Here is a 25946-nt window from a genome sequence, read left to right on the forward strand (position 1 = left end):
AGACACCAGATAACCACTGATGACTGATAACGTCTCTGTTAATACATCTACCTTTACCCCATCAGGAACCAGGCAATCCTATAATTATCCCACTATCGTGGAAAAAAAAATATGTGATTGAAGCCACACAGATCAAGAGAAAAACTTTTAAGATTATGGCTCTGGAGCCAATAAACCTTAAGTTTTAAGCTTGCTTATCTTTGTCCTTTAATAATATCGTGGATTTTTTTTTCAGCCTGGTATGTAGTTTTTGCGATGCAGCAACCAAGTGTACATAATGTTGCATAAATGTACATGTGTCATGAGTTAAATACCTGTTTCAAGTTGATATCCTAAATAGTTATTAGCTTTTATTTATTTAGTTAGTTTTGAGACAGGGTCTCACTCTGTCACCCAGGCTGGAGTGCAGTGGCATGATCAAGGCTCACTGCTGCCTCAACCTCTTAGGCTCAGGTGATCTGCCTACCTCACTGCCCACCTCTCCCCCAAACTTCCCCAATAGCTGGAACTACAGGCTCGTGCCACCATGCCCAGCTAATTTTTTGTATTTTTTGTAGAGATGGGGTTTCACCACGTTGCCCAGGCTGTTCTCAAACTCCTGGACCCAAGCAGTCTGCCCACCTTGGCCTCCTACAGTGCCAGGATTACAGGCATGAGCCACTGCATCCAGCATTATTTGTTTTAAAAGTAGCATATGACAGCTATAAACCACAACAGCTAAGCCCTAGTAGATAAAGGTCTGGGGAATAAAAGCACTTACGTGTTACAAGACAACTCTGAAAATGTTACTGGCCCTATACATGTAAGCAGAAGCTTTTCAACTTTTTCACAATGATATTAGATTAATTTTACCTAATTACAGAATACAGCTGCAATACATTTCTCTTACAGTATGACACCTGTATTCACAATGTTCTACATAGTTTGTAAGTATTATCTGAATTATCAAAGCTGTATAGCAACTGAAGTTAGGCTATGAAGTCAGACAGAACCAGGTAGGAGTCTGACTCTGAGACTTACTAGGTACATGACTTTAGGTAAACTAAGCCTCAGTTTCTTCCTCTGTAAAATGGGAATAACTGTACCCACTTCATAAGAATGCCTTAAGGATTAAATAGTGCCTGTGAAGCGCTAAGGCTAGTACCCAACACTAGCACACAGTAAGCAAACAGAACAATAGCCCCTAAAGATGTCTATATCCTTAATACTCAGAACTTGTATGTAATGGTAAGGGCAAGTGTTAGTTAAGGTTGTAAATGGAATTAAGTTTGCTAATCAGCTGGCCTTAAAATGGAGAGATTATCCTGCATTATGCAGTGGGCCCAATGTAATCACAAAGGTCAGTGTAAGTGAAAGAGGGAGGCTAGAGAATGTCAGTGTCAGAGAAAGAAAGCTATGTTTGGCCGGGCGCGGTGGCTCACACCTGTAATCCCAGCACTTTGGGAGGCTGAGGCAGGAGGATCACTTGAGCCCAGGAGTTTGTGCCCAGTCTGGGCAACATAGTGAGACCCTATCTCTACAAAAATAAAAAAAAGTTAAGTAAATGGCCGGGCGCGGTGGCTCAAGCCTGTAATCCCAGCACTTTGGGAGGCCGAGACGGGCGGATCACGATCGGAGATCGAGACCATCCTGGCTAACACAGTGAAACCCCGTCTCTACTAAAAAATACAAAAAAAACTAGCGGGCGAGGTGGCGGGCGCCTGTAGTCCCAGCTACTCGGGAGCTGAGGCAGGAGAATGCGTGAACCCAGGAGGCGGGCTTGCAGTGAGCAGAGATCCGGCCACTGCACTCCAGCCTGGGCGGCAGAGCAAGACTCCGTCTCAAAAAAAAAAAAAAAAAAAAAAAGTTAAGTAAATTAAAAAATATATATATATGCTTTTCTGCTGGCTTTGAAGGAAGAAGGGGCAGTGAACCAAGGAATGCAGGTGGCCTCTAGATGCTGGAAAAGGCAAGGAAATGAATTCTCCCCTTAAGCTCCCAGAGGAAACACAGCCCCACCAACACCTTGATTTTAGCCCAGTGAGATCCACTTCTGACCTCCAGAACTGTAACATAAATTTTTGTTGTTTTAAATAACTGAGTTTATGGTAATTTGTTACAGCTGCAATAGAAAACAGATATACACTGTTGATTCATTATTATTAATGCATACCAAATAATTATTTCCCTTTCAATTAAAAATATATTTCTGAATAGCTCAAAATGTCATAGAGATAACAAAATAGTGATAATTAGTGCTATAGTTAAATTAGTTTGTCTGAATGATTAATTTCACAAAGTAATTGAGTTCAAAGGGATTCACTTTTTTTTTAATCTCCAATGATTTACCAAAAAGTGTCCCAGATATGATTATAATAGTCTGGTGAATGAAAATAATCTGGTAAAATGAACCATCAATCACACTGCTAAGTAATACAACAAGAAAATGAAATTCTCGGGAACACTGTGAAAAATAGCATGTTCTAAGTTTATATAAGATTCAGTCACTGTAAACAGCTTGACAAAAGTAAAAATCTAAGAATGATGCTTCCTATTGATAAGAATACAATTTTCACTGAATAAAGAACTAATTTTTAAAACTCTACGAAACATATTCATACCAAATAAACTTGTAAATGGCTAGAACATTAGTGAACATATGTGAAAAATGCAATCTTAGTACATGTGTTTTTAGTGTAAAATGCCAATTCTACATTTTAGATAGTGGCCTTCCCAAGATGAAATGTCCATATACCAGCTGAGGTACAGTTTATCCCTGGAAGTACAGGAAGAAATTTAGAACTTTAATTTTTAAAAACTGTATCTTTTAAACTTTCAATTTTCCTCTGTGTATGTTTTATAATGTACTTAACAGATCAGTACTATAGTATACCCATCATTTATAGATAATCAGAATTTGGATCTTAAATTTTTCCTGATGGAGAGTGCATGATTGAAAAAGTCTGGAATATCAATAACAAGAATTACCAAGCCACTGCCTTTGTCATAGCCTTGTGCTTGATTTTGGTCTAAAAATGCACATATAGGGAGTTCAAACAAAAAAATCTCCAGCAATTACTAAATCAAGTTTGCCGTCAACCTTTTAAACAGGTTAGCCACACGCAAAGTGTGTCAAATGTTTCAAAGTAGCATTTATTTTTTAAAAAGCATGTTATGAGGTAGACTTATATCACATATTCACTGCATTTATAATATAAAGTTTTTTTTATTAAAACCTTATATTTTTATGTAGGTATGTATATAGATAAACTCATCTACAACCCTAAGTTCATCCATTTGAAAGACTCAAAACAATTCAATTAAAAAGGTAGAAATTATAATTTTAGAAAGCTTTTGTAATTGCTGAAATGAAGAACATTTGATCTGTCCAAAAATTTGTGGGAGCGAGGTGGTTTTAATTTTAGAAGTTATTTTACTAAATTATACATTTTATAGCTAATTCTCAATGAATGTGAATATCTTTATTAGAAGGTAGGTGAAAGATACTATAACTCTTTTATTATTTTGTACCCATCATGTCAAAATGATTACATCTAAGTAGGACCAGCTACATAACTTGTGAGCACAGTACAAAATAAAAATGCAGTGCCTTTGTTCAAAAAGTTGAGAATTTCAAGATGGCTATAGCAAACCATTAAAGTAAGCATGAGGCCTTTCAACTTTTTTTTTTTTTTGAGACAATCTCAATCTCACTCTGTTGCCCAGGCTGGAGCGCAGTGATGTGCTCTCAGCTTACTGCAGTCTCAACTTCCTGGGCTCAGGTGATCCTCCCACCTCAGTTTCCCAGGTAGCTGGGACTATAGGTGCATGCCACCATGCCTGGCTAATTGTGTTTTCATTTTTTGTAGAAATGGGGTCTCATTATATTCCCCAGGCTGGTCTCAAACTCCTGGGCTCAAGCAATCTTCCTGCCTCGGCTTCCCAAAGTGCTGGGATTACAGGCGTGAGCCACTGCACCCGGCCTACATGGAATCTTTCTAAGTATGGGGCACTATGTAACTGCACATGTGCAACCCCTTTAAAGCCAGCCCTGAATAGAAGTCTCTTGCAGCTACAGCTATGGAATACCAAGACGATAGTTATCTTTGTCCCTTGAGTTCCCAGTACTAAACTAGGCATATAATAGCGATTCAAATGTTTGTGGAATGAAAAACTGAGTCTTAACTTGCAGTTTTCCAAGTCAATGAGAAATGTTTGGTTGCTTATGGTTAGAACAAATCTTACCCTGATGAATATAGTCTGTTAATAATAATAATAAATGATGGATTCCTCTATTACTGAATAATCTGCACACTGCATTCTGCTGGCTTCATGAGAGCTTGAAGCCACATATGGTGAAGGTTCATTTGATTAATTCAACAAATATTTATTGAATAACTACTCTGTGTCAAGTCCTGTACCAGGCACTGAGGATACAAGAATAAATAAAACAGTCTCTGCCCTCAAGGAGCTTACAGTCTAGCATAGGAACTTAAAACACCTCAGAACCTACTGAGAAAACTCTCTGGTTATCTAGTATGTTATCTAGAATACTCCAAATTTCCTAAAAATGTGAATCTAAAATTTATCAGAAAACAGTTGGGCAATTGAGATGCAGTGAAATTTAAAAGAAAATTCAAATATTCACCCTTTAATGTAAAAACCATGAAATCTAAATGAGGGAGAAACTTGAGAAAGCTGAAAATTCTACCTATTTTAAAGACTTTGGACCAGATTTAAACTTCAAAAATTATTTTATTATCTCTGGGTCACATTTTCATTTATAATGGCATTTATATACACATACATATAGGAGGTGTATGTGAGATATATTCCTTGGGGCTTTTGATAAAACCCATATCTTTATCCCTAGTTCATTTACAACTAAAGAGAGCAGCATAATGGTAACTTGAGATTTTCCTTTTGATAGTAATTTCCATTAACATTTGGGAGAAATTCTTAGGACATGATTTAGAATCATTTCTAGAATATAAATTTCAGTACAATCTTATTCTATAATGAGACAAAACTGTGTCTTTGTAACAATATGTGATAATTTAAGCCTATGTTTTTATGGTTATTGAAAAAGTTTAATGGCATCCAAAATACTCTTTTGTCTATCTGAATTTTTTTCCTGTACTCTTCTTCTTTTTTCTTAAAAGCATGATAGACCCCTCTGCAAATACAGAGCCTTTGTTGTTGCTTTGCTGTACTTTGGTACATTGCTGTTTATTCCTTAATCTAGCAGCATCCTTAGTTTGTAGTATATCTTACTTAGTTGCAACTAAAAAAAATGGGTAGCCTAGGCTTTAACTGGGAGTTTCTATTATCTAGAAGGTTACTGGGAACCTTTCAGAAAAGTGGAAAGCAACCAAAAGAGCTGTCTCAAAGACCGTGCCCCCCAGAGTTTTTCCAGCTCTTACTGTAGACACTCTGAACAGACACAGTTATCTCAAGTCCAAGCTCATAACAGCATATTAGAAGAAAGTGGGGAGCCTGTGAGAGGCAGGCATATTGATAGTGTGGGAGGAGACATAGCAAATTACTTAGCAGATATTTAAAAAATTTTTAAATCCAACAGCAGTCTGAGGCAAATGATTCTGTATACCTCAGGGCTGAGAGAATCACTTTATAACATATTTGTTATAGCCCTTTACATTTTACGAAGTGTTTTACATACATCAGAGCTGGATACTTATAATAATACACTATGAATATAACTTTAACTTTTCATTATGAAAATGTGAATTATACTGAGCATGATGTTTAAGAAGAAGGCAGGAAGGTATACTAACATACCTGAAATACTCACATCAAAAATAATTACAAGTTTTAAATTTTGGCACTTAAGAGATATACATTAGCTATCCAAAAATTAATATGTACGGTTTCCTTCAAGACCAACACGGGGTATCACTGAGTGAATTTTCACAGCACTCAGTGACTGCTGGTCATTAAATGGGGATGATTGTCATCAGTATAAGTATCACACTATTTGTCCTGCTAAATGCAAGTTTAACAGATACTTATGGATGCCAGTACCACATATTCTGACAAATAAGGGAAACACTAGGCTTTTAAAAGATTCTCAGAGTGTTTTCCCTATATTGCACTTTCTAGATAACACAATTTTAACAATGATATAATGTGATCTTGGTTCTAGACACAGGATTGGGGAACACATGAATTACCTTTTTCTTGTTCCTTTTCTTGAAATTTTTAGTATAGTCTCAGGAATATAGCAAGGAGAAATAACAAAATATACATGTGCTTTGGGCTTCTGAGGAAAAAAGACCACCCACACACATTTTTAAAAGACTAAAATAGATGTCTCTTCTGCTTTAGCCATTTCATTTTCACAACTGAAAATAAGGAACTACTATATATTTGATGTCCCTAACTCATTAAACATAGCATTGCCATAAATGCACTGTTCTGCAGAAAACTTTTTAAAACAGGAGCACAATTTGTACTACATTTACTAACAATTATACTACATTACCAATTATGAATTATGAATAAAACTGAATAAAATTCAGAGTAAAAAACATCAGATTAGATTTTACTAATCTAAATTTACACTCAAGTGAAATGGGGCTTTGAAATGTTAAGAAGTCATTTCCTCCAAAACTATAGCATTCCTGATGCCCTTTAATTCCTTGATTAATATTCCTTGATAACTTTTTGATCATCCCCATACCTCAGGGAGGACAAAGGTTCTTTTGAGTTTGCTGGCTGTTAATTTTTAATTCTCATCTGTGTGGCTCTGTTTTTTTCACAAGGCCATTTATCCTTCATTTTTCTTTTCTATTTTACAGCTGCTTATTCTGCTTGAAGTTTTTTAGTTAGGAAAGGCCAGAATGTGTGCCCTGAGTTTATGATACTCTCATGAAAATTGTTAATCTTATAAATTTTTTTTACATGATACAAATGGTAAGCTAGCTCTATAATTAAAAAAAAAAAAAAAAAAAACTTCCAGAAGATACTAAACAAATAACAGGCCAGCTTACCATACTTTACAAACTAAAGAGCACAATGGTAAAGCAGTAAGCACAGGCTTTGGAAAAAGAAACAAACCTGGGTTTGAATCCCAGTGCTGCCTCTCACTGCCTCCTCCATGACTTAAGGCAAGTCATTTAATCTTTCTGACCCACTATTCCCTCCAAAGTAAACTGGGGCTCATTCCACCTACCCTGCAAGTTTTTGTGAGGGTTAGTAGTGAAGTCTGTACATTATTTGACACACGACAGGTACTCTGTAGTAGTTAAAGAATCATTGGCTGAATTTTGAGTTGGGCAACTTTGCTGGTCTAGCATGTGACATGGAACTCTTTCCAGAGTTGATACGATTTATGCAGTTTCTTTTGAATATCAATATGACCACTGTACTTGGTAGGTTATTTTTAAATAATAACATAGTTTGGGTGTTTTCACCTCCAAAACTAATTTTATTTTATTTTTATCTATTTCTTTTTTTTTGAGGCAGAGTCTTGCTCTGTTGACCAGGCTAGAGTGCAGTAGTGCGATCTCAGCTCACTGCAACCTCTGCCTCCCAGGTTCATGAGATTCTCCTGCCTCAGCCTCCTGAGTAGCTGAGATTACAGGCACCCGCCACCATGCTTGGCTATGATTTTTGTATTTTTGGTAGAGACAGGGTTTCACCATGTTGGCCAGGCTGTTCTCAAACTCCTGACCTCAAGTGATCCACCCACCCCAGCCTCCCAAAGTGCTGGGATTACAGGCATGAGCCACCATGCCCAGCCTATTTTTATTTTTTGAGATAAGGTCTGGCTCTATTGCCCAGGGTGGAGTGCAATAGTGCGATCTGGGCTCACTGCAGCCTCCGCCTCCCAGGCTCAAACCATCCTCCCACCTCAGCCTCCTGAGTAGCTGGGACTATAGGCATGTACCAACATGCCCATCTAATTTTTGTATTTTTGGTAGAGACAGGGTTTTGCCATGTTGCCCAGACTGGTCTGGAACTCCTGGGCTCAAGCAATCCTCCCACCTTGGCCTCCCAAAGTGCTGGGATTACAGACGTGAGCCACTGTGCCCATCCCTATTTTCTTTAAAAAATATGCTTTTTACAAAACGTATGGCAAGTCTATGTATTTACTGTGCTTTGTGGTAATTTTCTCAATGACAAAAAATTTCCAGTTTTGTTAACATCCATGGTAAAATGATCTAATTTCAAAAATTTGTTTCAGAGCCAAGATCCTTGTAACCTCTATAAATGTGTGTGAATAGTTAGTTGGCAGGTCCTACAAAGAAATGTCATTTTTATTCATGTATTTTGGGTTGTTTAAACATTTATGTAAGATTTAAAATAGTTTTCTTCTTATGGCTAGAAGTCTCAGCTTCTACTCTCATGCCTGCCTTTTTAAAATATATTGGCCAGTTTAAAGGTATTCACAATAATACAATTTATAGACAAAGTGTCCGTAAGTCATTGTTTCTAACAGACAGCATAACACGGTAGAAATTGCCCTGAGCAAGGAATTAGAAGACTGGAATTCAAGTCCCAACTCTGCCACTAACTTTGCAGGATGACCTTAGGCAAGTCACGTGACTTCTCTCATTTGTCAATTAATGCAAATGATTCCATTCTAAGTTATTTTCCACCTCTAAAATTACTTTCATTTACTATTATTATTTTTTAAATAATGAAAACACTTTCTGGGAATTGTCTTAAGCACCAAATGGGTAGAGAAGAATTTTTTTTTTTTTTTTTTTTTTGAGACGGAGTCTCGCTCTGTCGCCCAGGCTGGAGTGCGGTGGCGCAATCTTGGCTCACTGCAACCTCCACCTCCCAGGTTCAAGCGATTCTCTTGCCTCAGCCTTCTGGGTAGCTGGGATTATAGGTGTACACCGCCACGCCCGGCTAATTTTTGTATTTTCAGTAGAGATGGGGTTTCACCATGTTGGTCAGGCTGGTCTCGAACTCCTGACCTCGTGATCTACCCACCTCGGCCTCCCAAAGTGCTGGGATTACAGGCATGAGCCACCATGCCTGGCCGGGTAGAGAAGAATTTACTGCTGATTAAGGTTATGTTTTTCAACCTGCAATCCAGAGACCCTCAGAATAAAGATTACTTGAGGTTCCTATGAAAAATGCAAATTCCTGTCTTTCCCCTGGCTGAATCAGAATCTCATAAGGTGAGGCTCAGGTTTCTGCATTTTTCACAAGCTCTGTAATGGTTACAATACACCCTAATGTTTGAGAACCAGTGGCCTAGAAAGAATGCAACCTAAGAGGGCAAGGCTAGTGCATAGCTTAAATTGCTCCAGCCTTTGGTAATCCCTTCTAAACACAGTGCCACCCATGTGGAGGAGACTGCAAGAAAGCTGTTATTCAAAGAAGAACAGTCAGCCTTGTGCTTGAGTCCTGCTTTATACTTATGTGTTTCATAAGAAAACACAAGGCAAGTCTTCATATCAGCACTTAGTCTTGATATCCAAGTCACTGACTACTGTACTTATGATAACAGCTTGAAGAGGACTGCAACTCTCCCCTCACTAATGGTGACAGAGTTGGCTTGTGACACCTGGCTCAGGGAAGAAAAATGAGTAAACCCCTACCTCTACTCTTGATTCCTCTTCCACCCCAATACTGTTAACACATCATCCTGTGTGATTCAAATAATCTGGCAAATGAAATACAGAAAAATCTAAGTCATATTGTTCTTATCACTCTACGACCAGATATTGTACTAATCTAATTTTAAAAATCCTTTTCTGTGCAATAGAAATAAAACTAAAGCCTATTCCGTCTCCTTTCTAATGCTGTTGATAGGAACAAAATATCAAGTAAGGATACATGCTAGAGATGTTAAATTCATACAAGTAAAGTAAATTACAAAGAGAGGTGGTAATATTTGCTTCTAGAATTTCACAATAAAATCCCTCTCGCCATGAAAATCTTTTTATAATTTTAACAGGAAACTTAAAAGACATTTTGTTGCAAGATTATCAATAATTATAAGAATAATGCCATTATCTGTGCTCAATATGGATAAACATAACAGCAACTTTAAAAGACCAAGTATACTCATAAGTGAAGATGAAATTTCTTTTTCAACAACCAATATGCCAATATCCAGCTTCTAGGTTTTATTCAATTCTAATGTCATGGGTTTCTCCTACTCCAATCAAAACTCCTGCCAAATGTCCAAAAATTGACACCAAAATCAACAAACACAAAGAAAGAGAGGGACAGGGAGAGGGAAAAGAGAGAAATAGTGAGGAAGAAAGGAACTTGACAAGAGCTACCATGCAAAATGACCAGAAGAACTGGAGTTCAGTGGCACAGATCAGCAGGAGCAGAGGAATGCTGAAAAAGATGATGCTGCATAGAGTCTAACTTGGAGATGCCTGTATGATGCTGGATGACCAAGTACGAAGGTCACAAGTGTGTTCATGGACCCATAAGAACCAGGATCTTGACCCAAACTTGTAAGATCTTCTAAAAAGAAAATACTTCATCTAAATTGAAGTAATTCCTAAGTCAAACACCAGAAGAGTTCCTTATTTGATGTAAGTTGTGCCTAAAACTTTGGCTGATACAAAGAAACCCGTCCACTAAGGCACCCTGAGGCAATCTGACAATGTGTTGGAGAGAACTTTGTTGTCAGTACCACATCATTATGAGAGTACAGAGAACGGATCACCCGCAAGGGACTGGCTTCTTTGGGCAAGCAGTCAACAAGTTCACTGCACTGTTTGTCAAATCCCAACAAGCGAATCCCATAGCCATGTGGGGAGGAAATCATTCGCCCATCGGGGCTGAAGCAAAGTTCTTTGATGTAACCCCTGCCTACATTGGCTTCTTCAATGTAATGAGTCAGTCGTAGAGAACAGCGAGGTGAGACAGGTCGCACTGGAGCTCCTTCTTGGAATTCATAGACACAAGTACACTAGGGGGAGAGAAGGGAGACAAACCAAGGTTACAGAGCCCAAATAGTGCTACAGATATTCCTTGTTTTTAAAAAGCTCAACAGATTGCCAAAGCCACAGAATTGTTACAAGAAATCACTCAGAATAATCCTATCCCCCTCCCAACTAACAAAACTTGTAGGCCCCGTACTTTCTTATCTTCATAAGCTAAGTTATTCTGTGTTATGATGCTTTAAAGCCTTTTGTTCCCTGAGGCTGCCTGTGACTTCTGTAGTAATACATTCTCTTTTCTAAGGGCAACAACAATGTTGATATTTTAAAAATTCCTGGAGTACATCCAAGCCCTAGAGTATCTTACCTCTTCCCCTATACAATTCAAAGGCTCTTCTCTTCTCTCCTTTCAGTTGTGGCCTCTAGGACCAGTGAGATCCTTGGAAGACTCTTGCTTTCCAGAGTGATGAGAATCATAAAGTCATTTAACACCTTTCCCCCTAGTCATCAGTATAGTCCCTTCCTTTCCCAGAGTTTCCCCTGGTTTTTAAAAAAAGAAAATTATGATACTCAATTGGCTTAGTAAAATCTCACATTTAGCCAGCTTAGCTGAAACATTTCAGACCTATGTTTATTATACAAGGGTTTCTTTTTTTTTTGGGGTGGGGGGGTGAGATGAAGGAGGCAAGATTTAAGAAGGTGGGCAAAATCTGAGCTGATGCTGGCCTTTAAAGTACGTCCCACCTTGTTCAACCCCAGCAGGAGAGGAATAAGAAGAGTTTGGAAGGGATAATGATACCATATGAAGCAAGAGAGGACAGAAACAGGAGAGTCGAGAAGCAGCATCTCTAGCAGTATGCCCTTGAAGGCAGAGACTGCAGTTAGTGATCAGCCTAAGGTCTGCACACACGGCAATGGCAATTTGTCCAATGAGCCCTGTTGAAGGTGGAGTGCTGCTGCCTGTACCTCCTCATCATCACTGTTGCTTGAGCACCGAAGAAGAGTGGCCCAGCCTTTTGGGTGCAGCTGTAAGGATGTGATGCAGTTTCCGTGGTCACTCTCACCAAGAACTTCAGGGGTTACGACTTCAAGACTATTTCGTGGTGAAACTCCTGAGATACAAGAAAAGGAGGATGTGGAATTTGTATTATCAGAAAACTAAGGCAGTTCATCAAAGCTTTTATTTCTGGCAGCCACCTCCCATGCCATCATTCCTTAGTCTGCCCCTTATGCTACCATATGTGAAAGAGCATGGTACTCCCCAGTATATGGTGTGTGAGTTTTGGCAGGGTGAAAGTGTGGGGAAATGGTATAAATAGAACAAAAGAATCCAAGTTCCCACAGCAGTAATCATCGCCGACCTAAGGCTAAGGCATAGAAGCTGACTACGGGTTCTTACATCTCAGAAAGCTCTTTATTTAAGTAAGAACCAAAGTTGTGTGACATGAAAGGACTCTAGAAAGGTAAAAGGTAACAATTCTCATGTTATTGGACCTGGTGCTTTCTGGTCCAGAGAAGGAAATACCTGGAAGCCACGAGGATTGCCTTTAAGCAAATAAAAAGATCAGGACTTATGCCCCCGCAACAACAACACTATAAACAAAAAATAAAATTTGGGAAATGAGGAAGGACACCTCACATAAAGGCATGTCAAAACAAGGGATGGGAGACATTGCCAATCATACATCTTCCTGGTGATTCTACTATGCCTCCTCATTTCCTTCTGCCTAACACCCAATGAAAATGACTGCTGGAGTAAGGCACTGTTACTAATGGGAGTATGTTATATCCTTCAGGTGCATGAAAAACCACTTTCATAGACACTGTAAGGAAGCAACTTAGAAATTTAATAGGAAGAGAAATATTTCAACACTTCTCTGACTGCGGAAGGAGTTACTTTGAAGGTAATGAGCTCCCTCTGTCAGATCCTTTGTGAATTGCTTGTCAAGCAGATGTGTTAACTTCTTTTTAAAGATTCCCTTTAGATTAGTACATCATTAACAGAAACCTGTGAAGCTCTAAATTACACTGCTATAACAAAACTCTACTGAAATAACTATTTCACATGTGATTGAACTTTAACAATTTTAGAGAAAAACGCTTAAGAATTAATTTGGAAAACCTATAACAAAACCAGACAAAAAATGCATTCTAAGTAGGTGGTTTGCTAACTGTGCCCCTTGGGGTTCCTCAGGAGCTGGCAAAAGTGGGGAACCATGTGTGAGCTGAGGTGGAGATGGGGTGAGGAAGACTGGAGGGTCAAGAGCCTCCCTAATTTTTCTTGAACCAGAGCTACTTTGATTTTATTTGTGCTACATCTCTTAAGAATCCACAGCAGATTTCATGTCAAAAATAGAGTTCTAATGCTGAAATGCATTTGAAAGCCTCTGCTCTATACAGCTGTTATATCTGCCAAAGGATGATGTTAACATACTCTGACAACTGAAGATGCAGGATTTCCAACATTTAGAGCAACTTCACCTATAAGCCCCACCTTCTCCCATGTTTTCCCTCTCTTTCCACCCTCTCATTTTCCTCTTCTTTCCAGCCTTCTCATATATCATCTCTTCCCTCATTCTTAACTCTCTGTGGCATAGAACTGCTGTATATTTGTGTTTGTGTGTTTACCACTGGTCAATAACAAGCAAGCATGTTAACTATTCTTTTCTTCTTAAATTAAGTTTCTTTTTCTTGTGGATGGTGTAGTCAATCAATAAAGATTTTTCTCAATGATTATTAGAAGCCTTGACTTGTTTCCCATAGCACAAGTAGAAGGAGAACAGGAAGAATCTGCAAAAGATGTTTGTGTTACAAATCAAAGGAAAAATGTTATACTTCTGGGCATAAATCTTTACATTCAAGATGAGGAGCCTTTAACCTTAAAGTGAAATATCACAGACTTCAGTATCCAGAGGCAAGTGGATAGGCCATAGGTTAGGTTAGAAAGAGCTCTTAAACCATTCTACTGACATAAGTAGCCATGCAAGATAACCAGCATCTTCCAGGCAAAGCCACCCAGTGAAAACACAAATTAGAAGTCTGAGATTTAGTCTCTGCCCAAAATATCAAGGTAGAGAAATCTCTATTTCCAAAAGTGACTCAAAATGAAAAAAAAAAAAAAAAGCCATATCTGGCTCCTAATAGTTCACAAAGAGAAGAACAAACAATAAATAATGTAAGAGCTTAGATGTGGATTAGTATGAAGAGGAATAGTATGTGGAATTTGTATAGGTAGAAACCATTCCAATTGGGGGGTGGAAGGTACAGGGCACAGCACCTAGTTCTGCCAGAACAGCTAGGAAAAAACTGGGAAATACAGAGTGGAGCCAGATGGTAGCTCACTTTATCCTACAAACCCTTTGAGGCTGTCAGGCATTGCATAGACAAAGAAATGGCAGAGCAAAAAGTCTGAGGGTAGCCAGGTGACTTTCACAATTACCTGAAAATTCATGCCTTATATTTATACAGAACTTTCACATGCATAATCTCATTTAATTTTCACAACAATCTTGATTGAAATCTACATTTCTGGACTACTTCCTCTCCAAACTAGACCAGACTAAGTCCAGCTAATAAAACCAAAGCTCATATTCCATTAAGATTTAACTCAAGATATTCAACCCCAGAGACTCAGTTAGCTTTTTGAAGATGATGACTGAGGGATAAATCATCTCATCTCCATTGCTTTTATTTTTATGGATCAAAACCATAAAATTGATTTTAATCAATAATTAATCAGATTGGCAGAATCTGTTGTTACAAGATTATAAAATCCAACTTTTAACCTACCTTCTCTTTGAGAGGCTCGTGACATGTGTTTCTCAGAAGAATTAGAATCACTATGATGACAAGGTGAGCCAGAAACTCTAGGACCAGATGAACTTGATGAAGTGGTCAAATCTTAAAAATATAAAAAAATTCTGACAATAAACCTAGCATAACTCTGGTAGTGGCTCTTAACTTTTTAATTATTCTGCTCGAACCATAGTTTTAACATTTAAAAAAAATGGTCATATATAACTGGCCTATAAGACTGAGGAAGGCAAGACAGCTCTTTGAAGTGTTCTAAGATCTAGTCCCTTTCTGAATCTTTTATATCAAAGACTTGACTATGTGAAATAAAAATGAAAAACAAAATAATCATAGGAGCATCTTTGGATCCTCATCGTTTCTGTATTAAAATGGAACCAAAAAATTCAATGAAAATGAAAACTAAGCTCTTAAGCCTATTGTTTTTATATTAAAATAGGGTCCAGACATCAGGCCCATTACCAGAAACATGAAGAGATTCTTCTTTAAAGTATACCAAAAACTTCCATTATCATTATTGAAATTACGTGAATGGTCTTTTTTTTTTTTTTGAGACAAGGATCTTGCTATGTTGCCCAGGCTGGACTCCTAATTCCTGGGTTCAAGTGATCCTCCCACCTCAGGCTCAACATCCTGAGTAGCTGGGCCTACAGGCATGCACTACTGTGCCAAGTTTATGTGAATACTCTGAAATGTGACACAAAGTTTACATTGAAAAAAATAAAATGAGTGTCAGGTAGTGGAGTCTGATATATTACTCCAAATAGCAATGTCTATTTCATCATCACATTTTGCTAGTGGTCCCATACCTATGTTAAGAATTCTTACTAGTCTAATATCCTGTGATGTTATTATCAGAATTACCGTTAGAAAACTGAAAACCTTGTTGGTTTTTGAGTTGAAATAGGCCAACTAGACATTCAAAATCACTATTTCTCAATCACTATTTCTCACTAAGCTAGAGTTGCTTATCATGTTTAACTTAAAAGGCAAATTTGAATCTAAAAGGATTATACTCGTATATTTATGAAATCCCTTGTTTGCAAGTAAGTTGGTAAAACTTAAATTTCTAGTTTTAGCAATTACACCAGGCACTGCAGTACAATGATGTCTGTACTTTCCCAAAGGAATCTTCGGAAGTGGTCCTGTGCACATGGAGAAAGATTCCAACCTTTTTTTTCTTTTCTTTTCTTTTTTTTGGACACAGGGTCTCTCTCTGTTGCCCAGGCTGGAGTGCAGTGGGGCGCAATCATGGCTCACTGCTGCCTCAACCTGCCAGGCTCAGGTGATTCTCCTGCCCCAGCTTCCCCAGTAGATGGGACTACAGATGCATGCTAGCATATCTGGCTAATTTTTGTATTTTTCATACAGACAGGGTTTCACCATGTTGTGCAGGCTGCTCACAAACTCCCAGGCTCAAGCGATCCGCCCACCTCAGTCTCCCAAAGTGCTAGGATTACAAGCGTGAGCCACTGCGCCTGGCTAAATTTTTAAGTTATTTGTAGAGATGAGGTCCCCCTATGTTGCCCAGGCTACTCTGAACTCGTGCACTCAAGCGATCCTCCCACCTTGGCCTCCCAAAGTCATGGGATTACAGGTGTGAGCCCCTGCACCTGGTCCTAACCATTCGAAGCTGCCTTTTAATAGCAATTTATTAGCATTCTATGTTCCAAATGCTTAAGTCTTTTTTCCCCTGGATTTTGTTTATAATGTAAATTATATTAATTTGTTTATAATGTAAACCACTCACCTCTTTCCCAAAGGCAGATGAAATATAGTCTTTTTTAAATCACATAATGTTGATAAAATACAATACTTAAGTTTTTCTGAACCCTAAATTCACTTAAGTCTAACAAAATCAGCAATGGGAGAAGAGACAGAGTTTTAGCAAGAGAGTGTTTAGAGAGTAATGAGATAAGATGGCACCAGCTGTCTGGACATCTGTAAGTCTAGGACACAGATAGACTTAAAACTAAAACTCTGTATTGACCATAACTTAATAAAAGCTCTGCTTGATTGCAGAAGGACTTAAGACCTTGTGCCATCACTAATTTTTGAGATAGTGATGATTTAAAATTACTGATGAAAAGATCCTGTGGCTAGCATAAAGCTAAAAGAAAATACTTTAGGGTTGGCAGTTATTCTTCCTAGTCCATTTGTGATTCAGAGGTATATATGAATATGTCAGGGATACATACAAATCATTATACTTGCTTGGATAAAAACCCATCACTGAGCTTTCTAAAGAATGCATTTTGTCTTCCCCTTTCCTGCTATCATTCTCGGAAAGGAAACATATATTATCTCTATGTTTGAGATTCTTGAGAAAAATCTTTTTGACCAAAAAAGAAAAGCTTACCTGAACTTGAAGTAGTTCTTCTTGCTCTTAAAATGGGATAGCTGCCTACTTCTAAAGACTTAGTTAAGTCAAGATCATGCAAAATTAAGAGATATCCAGAGGACGTTGAAATCAACATTTTGGAACAATCTGGTGTTAACCTCATTCGCATGAGAAAACGTGTGTGAAAGAATTTCTTATGTGGACACCCATCTTCTGTATACCTACAGGAGAAACCAAGCCAACAAAATCTAGAGTTATCATAAATATAACGGTTCAGTAATAATCATATTTTTGCCCTTCAAAATAAAATTTAGAGAGGATGAGGCGAGCTTGGTCAGTGGGCTCAAAGTTACAATTAGGAGGAACAAGTTCTAGGGTATTATATTGCACAGTAGGGTGATGATGGTTAGTAGTAAGATACAGTATATTATAAAATAGCTACATGTCCTTATGACAAAGGAATGATAAGTGCATGCTAATACTGATTTGCTCATTATACAGCATATATGTATCAAGACATCAAATTGTACCCTATAAATGCGTACAGTTACAATGTGTCAATTAAAAAATATTTGAGGCCAGGCATGGTGGCTCATGCCTATAACCCAGCACTTTGGGAGGCCAAGGCAGGAGGATTGCTTGAGCCTAGGAGTTCAAGACCATCCTGGGCAAGATGGTGACCCCATCTCTACAAAAATTTAAAAAATTAAAATAAATTAGCTGAGTGTGGTGGTGTGCACTCATAGTTCCAACCACTCAGGAGGCCGAGGTGGGAGGATCACTTGAGCCTAGGAGTTTGAGGCTGCAGTGAGCTATGATCACACCACTGCACTGCAGCCTGGGTGACAGACAGATAGATGCTATCTCTATTCAAAAAAAAAAAAAAAAAATGGAAACTTCAAAAATGAGATGTTTTTCCAATAAATTTTATTTTATGTTAATAATTATTATTTAAAGTAATACATGTTTGTTGTAATCAATTGTAGGCTAATAATATTGTAATGATCATTAAATCCAGAAGAAATGTAACACTAATAGCCCTGTGGTCACAGAAAACAATTTTAAAAATTAATGTCAGTTTACATGCATATTTTTGATACCGATAAGAATGCTCAGTAGGCTGGGGGTGGTGACTCACGCCTGTAATCCGAACACTTTGGGAGGCTGAGGCGGGAGGACAGATGGAGTCCAGGAGTTCAAGACCAACCTGGGCAACATAGCAAGACCCTGTCTCTACAAAAAATAAAAAATTAGCTGGAGACTGAGGTGGGAAGATGGTTTGAGCCTGGAATGTGGAGGGTGCGGTGAGCTATGACTGCACCACTGCACACCAGCCTGAGCATATAACAGGATATAATTCTATGAGAAAATATAGTGAAAATGAGTACCAGAAGAAAAAGTTGTAAAACTTCCGGTTGTTAAAAAATATATAATTTATAGTCAATGTATACATGCTTAATAATGTTTTTGCTCATCATTCCTTCCTTCATCTCCAACATTCCTTTTTGATCCTTTCTTTCTGAAGTGCATTCCTCAGAATTTTTTTTTTTTTTTTTTTTTTTTTTGAGATGGAGTTTTGCTCTTGTTGCCCGGGCTGGAGTGCAATGGTACTGTCTCGGCTCACTGCAACCTCCGCCTCCTGGGTTCAAGTGGTTCTCCTGCCTCAGCCTCCCTAGTAGCTGGGATTACAGGCACGTGCCACCACACCCATGCCTGGGATTACAGGCATGAACCACTGCGCCCGGCCAGAATTTTTTAAAGTTAGACTTTGTTGAGGTAAATTCTCTCATTTTTTATTGTTCTGAATTTTTTTTTTTTTTTTTAAGACAGAGTTTCACTCTTATTGCCCAGGCTGAAGTGCAATGGCACAATCTTGGCTCACTGCGACCTCCGCCTCCTGAGTTTAAGCAATTCTCCTGCTTCAGCCTTTAAAAAAAGATAAATTTTTTTAATGGTGTACCTGATGTTTGAAATATGTATATATTGTGGAATGGCTAAATCAAGCTAATATTTATATATATATATATATAAAACCTCACATACCTAGCATTTATGATGATAACACTTAAAATCTACTTTTAACAAATTTCAATTATATATAATAACAGTAAATTGTCATTAACAGTGGTCATCATGTTGTACAATATAAATCTCCCGAGTAGCTGGGATTACAGGCACCTGCCACCACATCCAGCTAATTTTTCATATTTTTAGTAGAGACAGGGTTTCACCATGTTGGCCGGGCTGGTCTCAAACTACTGACCTCTGGTGATCCACCGCCTTGGCCTCCCAAAGTGCTAGGATTACAGGCGTGAGCACCATGCCTGGCCTGTTCCGAAAATCTTTTTTTTTTTTTTAAATTTTTTTTTTTTTGAGATGGAGTCTCGCTATGTCGCCCAGACTGGAGTGCAGTGGCGCCATCTCGGCTCACTACAAGCTCCGCCTCCCGGGTTCACGCCATTCTCCTGCCTCAGCCTCCCCAGTAGCTGGGACTACAGGCGCCCGCCACCACGCCCGGCTAATTTTTTGTATTTTTTTTTCAGTAGAGACGGGGTTTCACTGTGTTAGCCAGGATGGTCTCGATCTCCTGACCTCCTGATCCGCCCGCCTCGGCCTCCCAAAGTGCTGGGATTACAGGCGTGAGCCACCGCGCCTGGCCCGAAAATCTTTATTTCACTCTTTTTTAAGAGACTGGGTCTTCCTCTGTTGCCCAGGCTGGGGTGCAGTGGCACAATCATAGCTCACTATAACCTCAAATTCCCAGGCTCAAGGGATCTTCCCACTTCAGCCTTCCAAGTAGCTGGAACTACAGATGTGCACCACCACTCCTGGCTCATTTTTAAATTTTCTGAAGAGATGGTGTCTTCCTATGTTGCCCAGGCTAGTCTTGAACTCCTGGTCTCAAGTGATCCTCCCACTTGAGAGCCACCATGCCCAGCTCAACTCATCTTATTGAATAAAGGTTTAGCTGAGCATATAATTTTAGGTCGTTGTTGCTTTCTGAATATTTAGGATAATTTTCCACAGAGTTCTATCTTTCATTGTTACTATCTGTGGGTCTGCTATTAGTCTGACTGTTACTTTGAGTAATTTATCTTTTTTCCCCCCCTCTGGTTAATCTTCTCTCTGTCTTTAGACATATTTGCATATGTCTAAATTACATATGAAATTTACATACACTGCAATTTCACTAGTATATGTAAATTTGGATTTTTTTTATTTATCTTTATTGGGATTCGTTTGACTTTCCAAGTCTTAAGATTCATATTATTCATATATGCTGAAAGTTTCTCAGGCATTATTCCAATATTGTCTATCACTGATTTTCTCTATTATTTTGAAGCTCCAAATATATGTATGAAACATTCATGTTTGACTCTCCTTTTCTTATAACTTGCTCCTTTATATTTTCTGTCTTTTCATTTCCATATGTTATATTCTGGGTAACTTTTCAATATCTATTTTCATATATATATATATATATATATATTTTTTTTTTTTTTTTTTTTTTGAGACAGAGTCTCACTCTGTCGCCCAATGCAGTGGCATGATCTTGGCTCACTGCAACCTCCACCTCCCAGGTTCAAGTGATTCTCCCGCCTCAGCCTCCCAAGTAACTGGGATTACAAGCACCTGCCACCACACCCAGCTAATTTTTGTATTTTTAGTAAAGACGGGGTTTTACCATGTTGGCCAGTTTGATCTCAAACTCCTGACCTCAAGTGATCCACCTGCCTTGGCTTCCCAAAGTGCTGGTATTACAGGCATGAGCCACCGTGCCCAGGCAGTTTATGCCCTTTATTTTAAAATTTCCTTGTTGGCTAGGTGCAGTGGCTCATGCCTGTAATCCCAGCACTTTGGGAGTCCAAGGTGGGAGGATCACTTGAGCCAGGAGTTAAGAGACCAGCATGGGCAACATAATGAGATGCTGTCTCTATGAAAAAATATAAAAGTAGCCAGGCAGAGTATCACACACCTGGGGTCCCAGGTACTTGAGAGGCTGAGGTAGGAGGATGGCTTGAGCCCAGGAGGTCAAGGTGATAGTAAACTATGATTGTGCCACTGCATTCCAGCCTGTTGCCCAGGCTAGAATGCAGTGGCACAATCTCAGTTCACTGCAGCCTCCTCTTCCCAGGTTCAAGCAATTCTCCTGCCTTAGCCTCCCGAGTAGCTGGGATTACAGGTGTGCGGCACCACACCCGGCCAATCTTTGTATTTTTAGTACAGACAGGGTTTCACCATGTTGGCCAGGCTGCTCTCGAACTCCTGACCTCAAGTGATGCACCCACCTTGGCCTCCCAAAATGCTGGAATTACAGGCATGAGCCACCGTGCCAGGCCTAAAAAGATAAATTTTTTTAATGGTGTACATGATGTTTGAAATATGTATATATTGTGGAATGGCCAAATCAAGCTAATTTATATATAGAGAGAGAGAGAACCTCACATACTTAGCATGTATGATAACACTTAAAATCTACTTTTAATAAATTTCAATTATATATAATAACAACAGTAAATTGTCATTAACAGTGGTCGTGATTTTATACAATGTAAATCTCTTGAACTTACTCCTCCTAATTGAAATGTATTTTCAAAATTTCCCTCCACTGTACTCCACCTACCTGTCCCCAGTCCCTGGTAACCACCATTCTACTATCTGCTTCTATGAGTTTTTGACTTTTTTAGATTCTACATGTAAGTGATATTTGTCTTTCTGAGCCTGGCTTATTTTGCTTAATATAATGTCCTCCAGGCTCATTCATGTTGTTGCAAATGACAAATTTTCCTTCTTTTTAAAGGCTGAATAGTATTTTGTTGTGTATATTACAACATTTTAAATCCATTCGTTCACTGATGGACGTTTAGGTTAACTCCATATCTTGGCTACCGTGAATAGTGCTGCAGTGAACATGGGAATGCAGATATCTTTTCGACACAGTAATTTAATTTCCTTTGGATATATACCTAGTAGAAGGATTGTTGGATTTATATGGCAGTTCTATTTTTAAGTTTTTGAGGAACCTCCCTACTCTCTTCCATAATTTATATCTAATGACCTTTGTTAACTCTTACTAATTCTGGTAATTTATCTGAGAAATTCCTAAGATTTTCTATATAGATCAAGGATTAGAAAACTTTGGCCTATGGGCCAAATTTGGCCCACTTACTGGTTTTATTTATTTTATGTTTTAAAGACAGGGTGTCAATCTGTTGCCCAGGCTAGAGTGCAGTGGTGCGATCATGGCTCACTGCAACATTGAACTCCAGGGCTCGGGGTCCTCCTGTCTCGCCCTCCTGAGTACCTGGGACTACAGGTGCACACGGCCACACCTGGCTAATGTTTTAAGTTTTTTGTTGTTGTTGAGACGGAGTCTTGCACTGTTGCCCAGGCTGGAATGCAGTGGTGCGATCTCGGCTCACTGCAACCTCTGCCTCTCTGGTTCAAGCAATTCTTCTGCCTTAGCCTCCCGAGTAGCTGGGATTAAAGGCACCCGCCACCACACCCAGCTAATTTTTTTGTATTTTTAGTAGAGACGGGGTTTCACTATGTTGATCAGGCTGGTCTTGAACTCCTGACCTTGTGATCCGCCTGCCTCAGCCTCCAAAGTGCTGGGATTACAGGCGTGAGCCACTGCACCTGGCCATGTTTGAAAATTTTTTTGGAGATGAGGTCTCACTATGTTGCCCAGGCTGGTCTCAAACTCCTGGGCTTATGCAATCCTCCCACCTTGGCCTCCCAAAGTGATGGGATTATAGGCATGAGCCACTGTGCGTGACCACTGCCTGGTTTTATAAAGAAAGTTTTTATGAACGCAGCCACATGTATTCATTTACGTACATCTATGACGGCTCAGAGACCATGTAGTATACAAAGCCTAAAATATGTACTACCTGGTCCTTTACAGAAATAGTTTGCCAACCCCTGATATATCATCTGTGAATAATATTGTTTTCTTCTTTCCAATCCATATATAATTGTTTTCTTCCTTCTTTTATTGCACCAACTAGTACCCTCCCCCGCTTCACTCACCCCATGACACTGACGAATAGTAGTGGTAACAGTGAGCAAGTTCTTCCTCCAGATTTTACGGAGAAAACTTCTTAAGGTTCACCATTTTAAAATGTGCTGTAATTTTTTAGTATATACTTTTAGTAAATTTCCTTCTATCTCTAGTTAATTAATGATTCAGGAGTTTCATTGAGGTATAACTTACATGCCATAAAACTCACTCATTTTAGGTGTAAATTAAGTAATTATTTATTTATTTTTATTATTTATTTATTTATTTATTTTTGAGACAGAGTTTCGCTCTGTTGTCCAGGCTGGAGTATAGTGGCACAATCGTGGCTCACTGGAACCTCTGCCTTCCGGATTCAAGCAATTCTCCTGCCTTAGCCTCCCGAGTAGCTGGGATTACAGGCGCCCACCACCATGCCCTGCTAATTTTTGTATTTTTAGTAGAGATGGGGTTTCACCATGTTGGCCAGGCTGGTCTCAAACTCTTGACCTCAGGTGATCCACCCACCTCGGCCTCCCAAAGTGCTGGGATTACAGGCGTGAGCCACCACGCCAGGCCGCAATTAAGTACTTTTTTAGTAAATTTACAGAGTTGTGCAATCATCAACACAATCCAGTTTCAGAACATTTTCATCACCTTAAGAGATTCCTCCTGCCCATTAGCAATCATTTTCTGTTCCCACTCTAGCTCCAGGCAATCATTAGTCAACTTTCTATCTCTATAGATTTACCTATTCTGGATATTTCATATAAATAGAATCGTACAGTAAGTAGTCTTTTGCAAATTGGCTTTTTTCACCCAGCATACTATTTTGAGGTTCATCCATGTCGTAGCATGTATCAATTCTTTGTTTTCATTGCCAAATAGTATTCTGTTGCATACATATACCACATTTTGTTTATCTAGTCACCACTTGCTGGATATTTGGATTGGTTCCATTTTTTGCTTATTATGAGTGCTACTATAAACATTCATGTATAAGTCTTTGTGTGGCCATATATGTTCATTTCTCTTGAGTAGATATCTAGGAGTGGAATTGGTGGATCATATGGTAACTCCATGTTTAACATTTTATGAAACTGCCGAATTGTTTTCTAAAGTGGCTATTCCATTTTACATTCCCACCAGCAATGTGGGTTTCAGCAATAAGAGTTCCAGTTTCCCCACATTCTTGCCAATACTTGTTATTAATTAATAATATGGAGTCTTCCAATCCATGAACATGGACTATCTCCCCATTTATTTACAACTTCTTATATTCCCTTTAGCAATGTTTTATAGTTTTCAGTGTGCAAATCTCATACCTCCTTTGTTGAATTTATTCCTATGTATTTTACCCTTTCTGATGCTATTGTGAATGAAATTATTTTCTTCATTCAATTTTGGATTGTTCATTGCTTATAAGTAGAAATACAATTGATTGTATATCTTGTGAATTTACTAAACTTGTTTATTAGGTCTAGTGGATTTCTTGGTAGATTCCTTACTATTTTCTATATACAGAAACATACCTCCTGCACTTCTTCCTTTTCAATCTGAATGCCTTTTCTTCTTTCTTTTTTTACCTGATTGCACCTTCAGTGCAATGTCGTACCTCCAGTATAATTTCAAATAAAAGTGGTGAGAGCCTTGCTTCCAGTCTTAGGGGGAATGCATTCAGTCTTTCAATGTTAAGCAAGATTCTTAGCTGTTGAATACATTCCCTCTTATGCCTAGTTTTATCACAAAGAGATTTTGTCAAGTGCTTTTCTGTCTTGATGATCATATGGGTTTTGAACTTTATTAGTATGATGTATTACATTAACTGATTTTGGGAGTTAAACCAACCCTGTATTCCTGGGATAAATTCCACTTGGTGATGACATAAAAATGTTTATATATATTGTTAGATTTGCTAATATTTTATTGAGAATTTTTCCATCAGTTTTTTTTTTAAGGAATATTTGTGGCTTCTATTCTCTTTTTTTTTTTTTTTGAGACGGAGTTTCGCTCTTGTCCCCCAGGCTTGAGTGCAATGGTGTGATCTTGGCTCACTGCAACTTCCACCTTTTGGGTTCATGGGATTCTCCTGCCTCAGCTTCCTGAGTAGCTGGGATTACAGGCATGCACCAGCACACCCAGCTAATTTTTGTATTTTTAGTAGAGATGGGGTTTCACCATGTTGGCCAGGCTGGTCTTGAACTCCTGACCTCAAGTGATCAGCCTGCCTTGGCCTCTCAAAATGCTAGGATTACAAGCATGAGCCACCACACCCAGCCCTGTAGTTTCTATTCCTATGGTGTCTGTCTGGTTTTAGTATCAGGATAATACTAGATTCAAAGAATGAGTTGGAAAGTATCCTGTCTCCTCTATATTCTGGAAGAGTTTGTGAAGGATTGTTATTATTTACTATGTAAATATTTGGTAGAATTAATCAGTGAAGCCATTTGATTCTGGGTTTTTCACTGTGGGATTATTTTTAAATTACCAATTCAGGCCAGTCACAGTGGCTCACACCTGTAGTCTCAGCACTTTGGGAGGCCAAGGCGGGCAGATCACTGAGATCAGGAGTTTGAGATCAGCCTGACCAACATGGTGAAACCCTGTCTCTACTAAAAATACAAAAGTTAGCTGGGGTGGTGGCAGACGCCTGTAATCCCAGCTACTTAGGAGGCTGAGGCAGGAGGGTCACTTGAACCCGGGAAGCAGAGGTTGCAATGACTCCATCTTAAAAAAATAAAAAAAATTTACCAATTGGATTTATTTACTTGCTGTAGGTCTATGAGTCTATAGATTTTCTATTTATCTTGTCAGTTTCAGTAATTTGTGACTCCCTAGGTGTCTACCTGTTCATCTATGTTGCCTAATTTGTTGCTATAAAGTTGCTCATAGTACTCCTTATTAATCCTTTTAATTTCTGTAAGGTTGGTTA

The 25946-nt window shown here is 38.7% G+C and overlaps 1 protein-coding gene across 3 annotated transcripts in view; it reads right to left on the minus strand.

Annotated features, from left to right (window-relative positions):
• Positions 1 to 4349: 4349 nt before the first annotated feature.
• Positions 4350 to 25946, minus strand: part of DCAF10 (DDB1 and CUL4 associated factor 10) — a 66845-nt gene continuing 45248 nt past the window's right edge. The window contains exons 4-7 of one of the 3 annotated variants that reach the window (XM_033238043.1): positions 17032 to 17234; positions 14652 to 14762; positions 11829 to 11974; positions 4350 to 10891 (exon numbers count right to left, since the gene is read on the minus strand). In XM_033238043.1, the coding sequence (XP_033093934.1) occupies positions 10523 to 10891; positions 11829 to 11974; positions 14652 to 14762; positions 17032 to 17234 (829 nt within the window). In that variant the 3' untranslated portion in view covers positions 4350 to 10522. The remainder of the gene's footprint in view (positions 10892 to 11828; positions 11975 to 14651; positions 14763 to 17031; positions 17235 to 25946) is intronic. The other 2 variants (XM_033238045.1, XM_033238044.1) reach the window with 2 other exon arrangements.

The sequence above is a fragment of the Trachypithecus francoisi genome, unplaced genomic scaffold (assembly GCF_009764315.1).
Source record: "Trachypithecus francoisi isolate TF-2019V2 unplaced genomic scaffold, Tfra_2.0 Lachesis_group16, whole genome shotgun sequence".
NCBI classification, from domain to species: Eukaryota; Metazoa; Chordata; class Mammalia; order Primates; family Cercopithecidae; genus Trachypithecus; species Trachypithecus francoisi.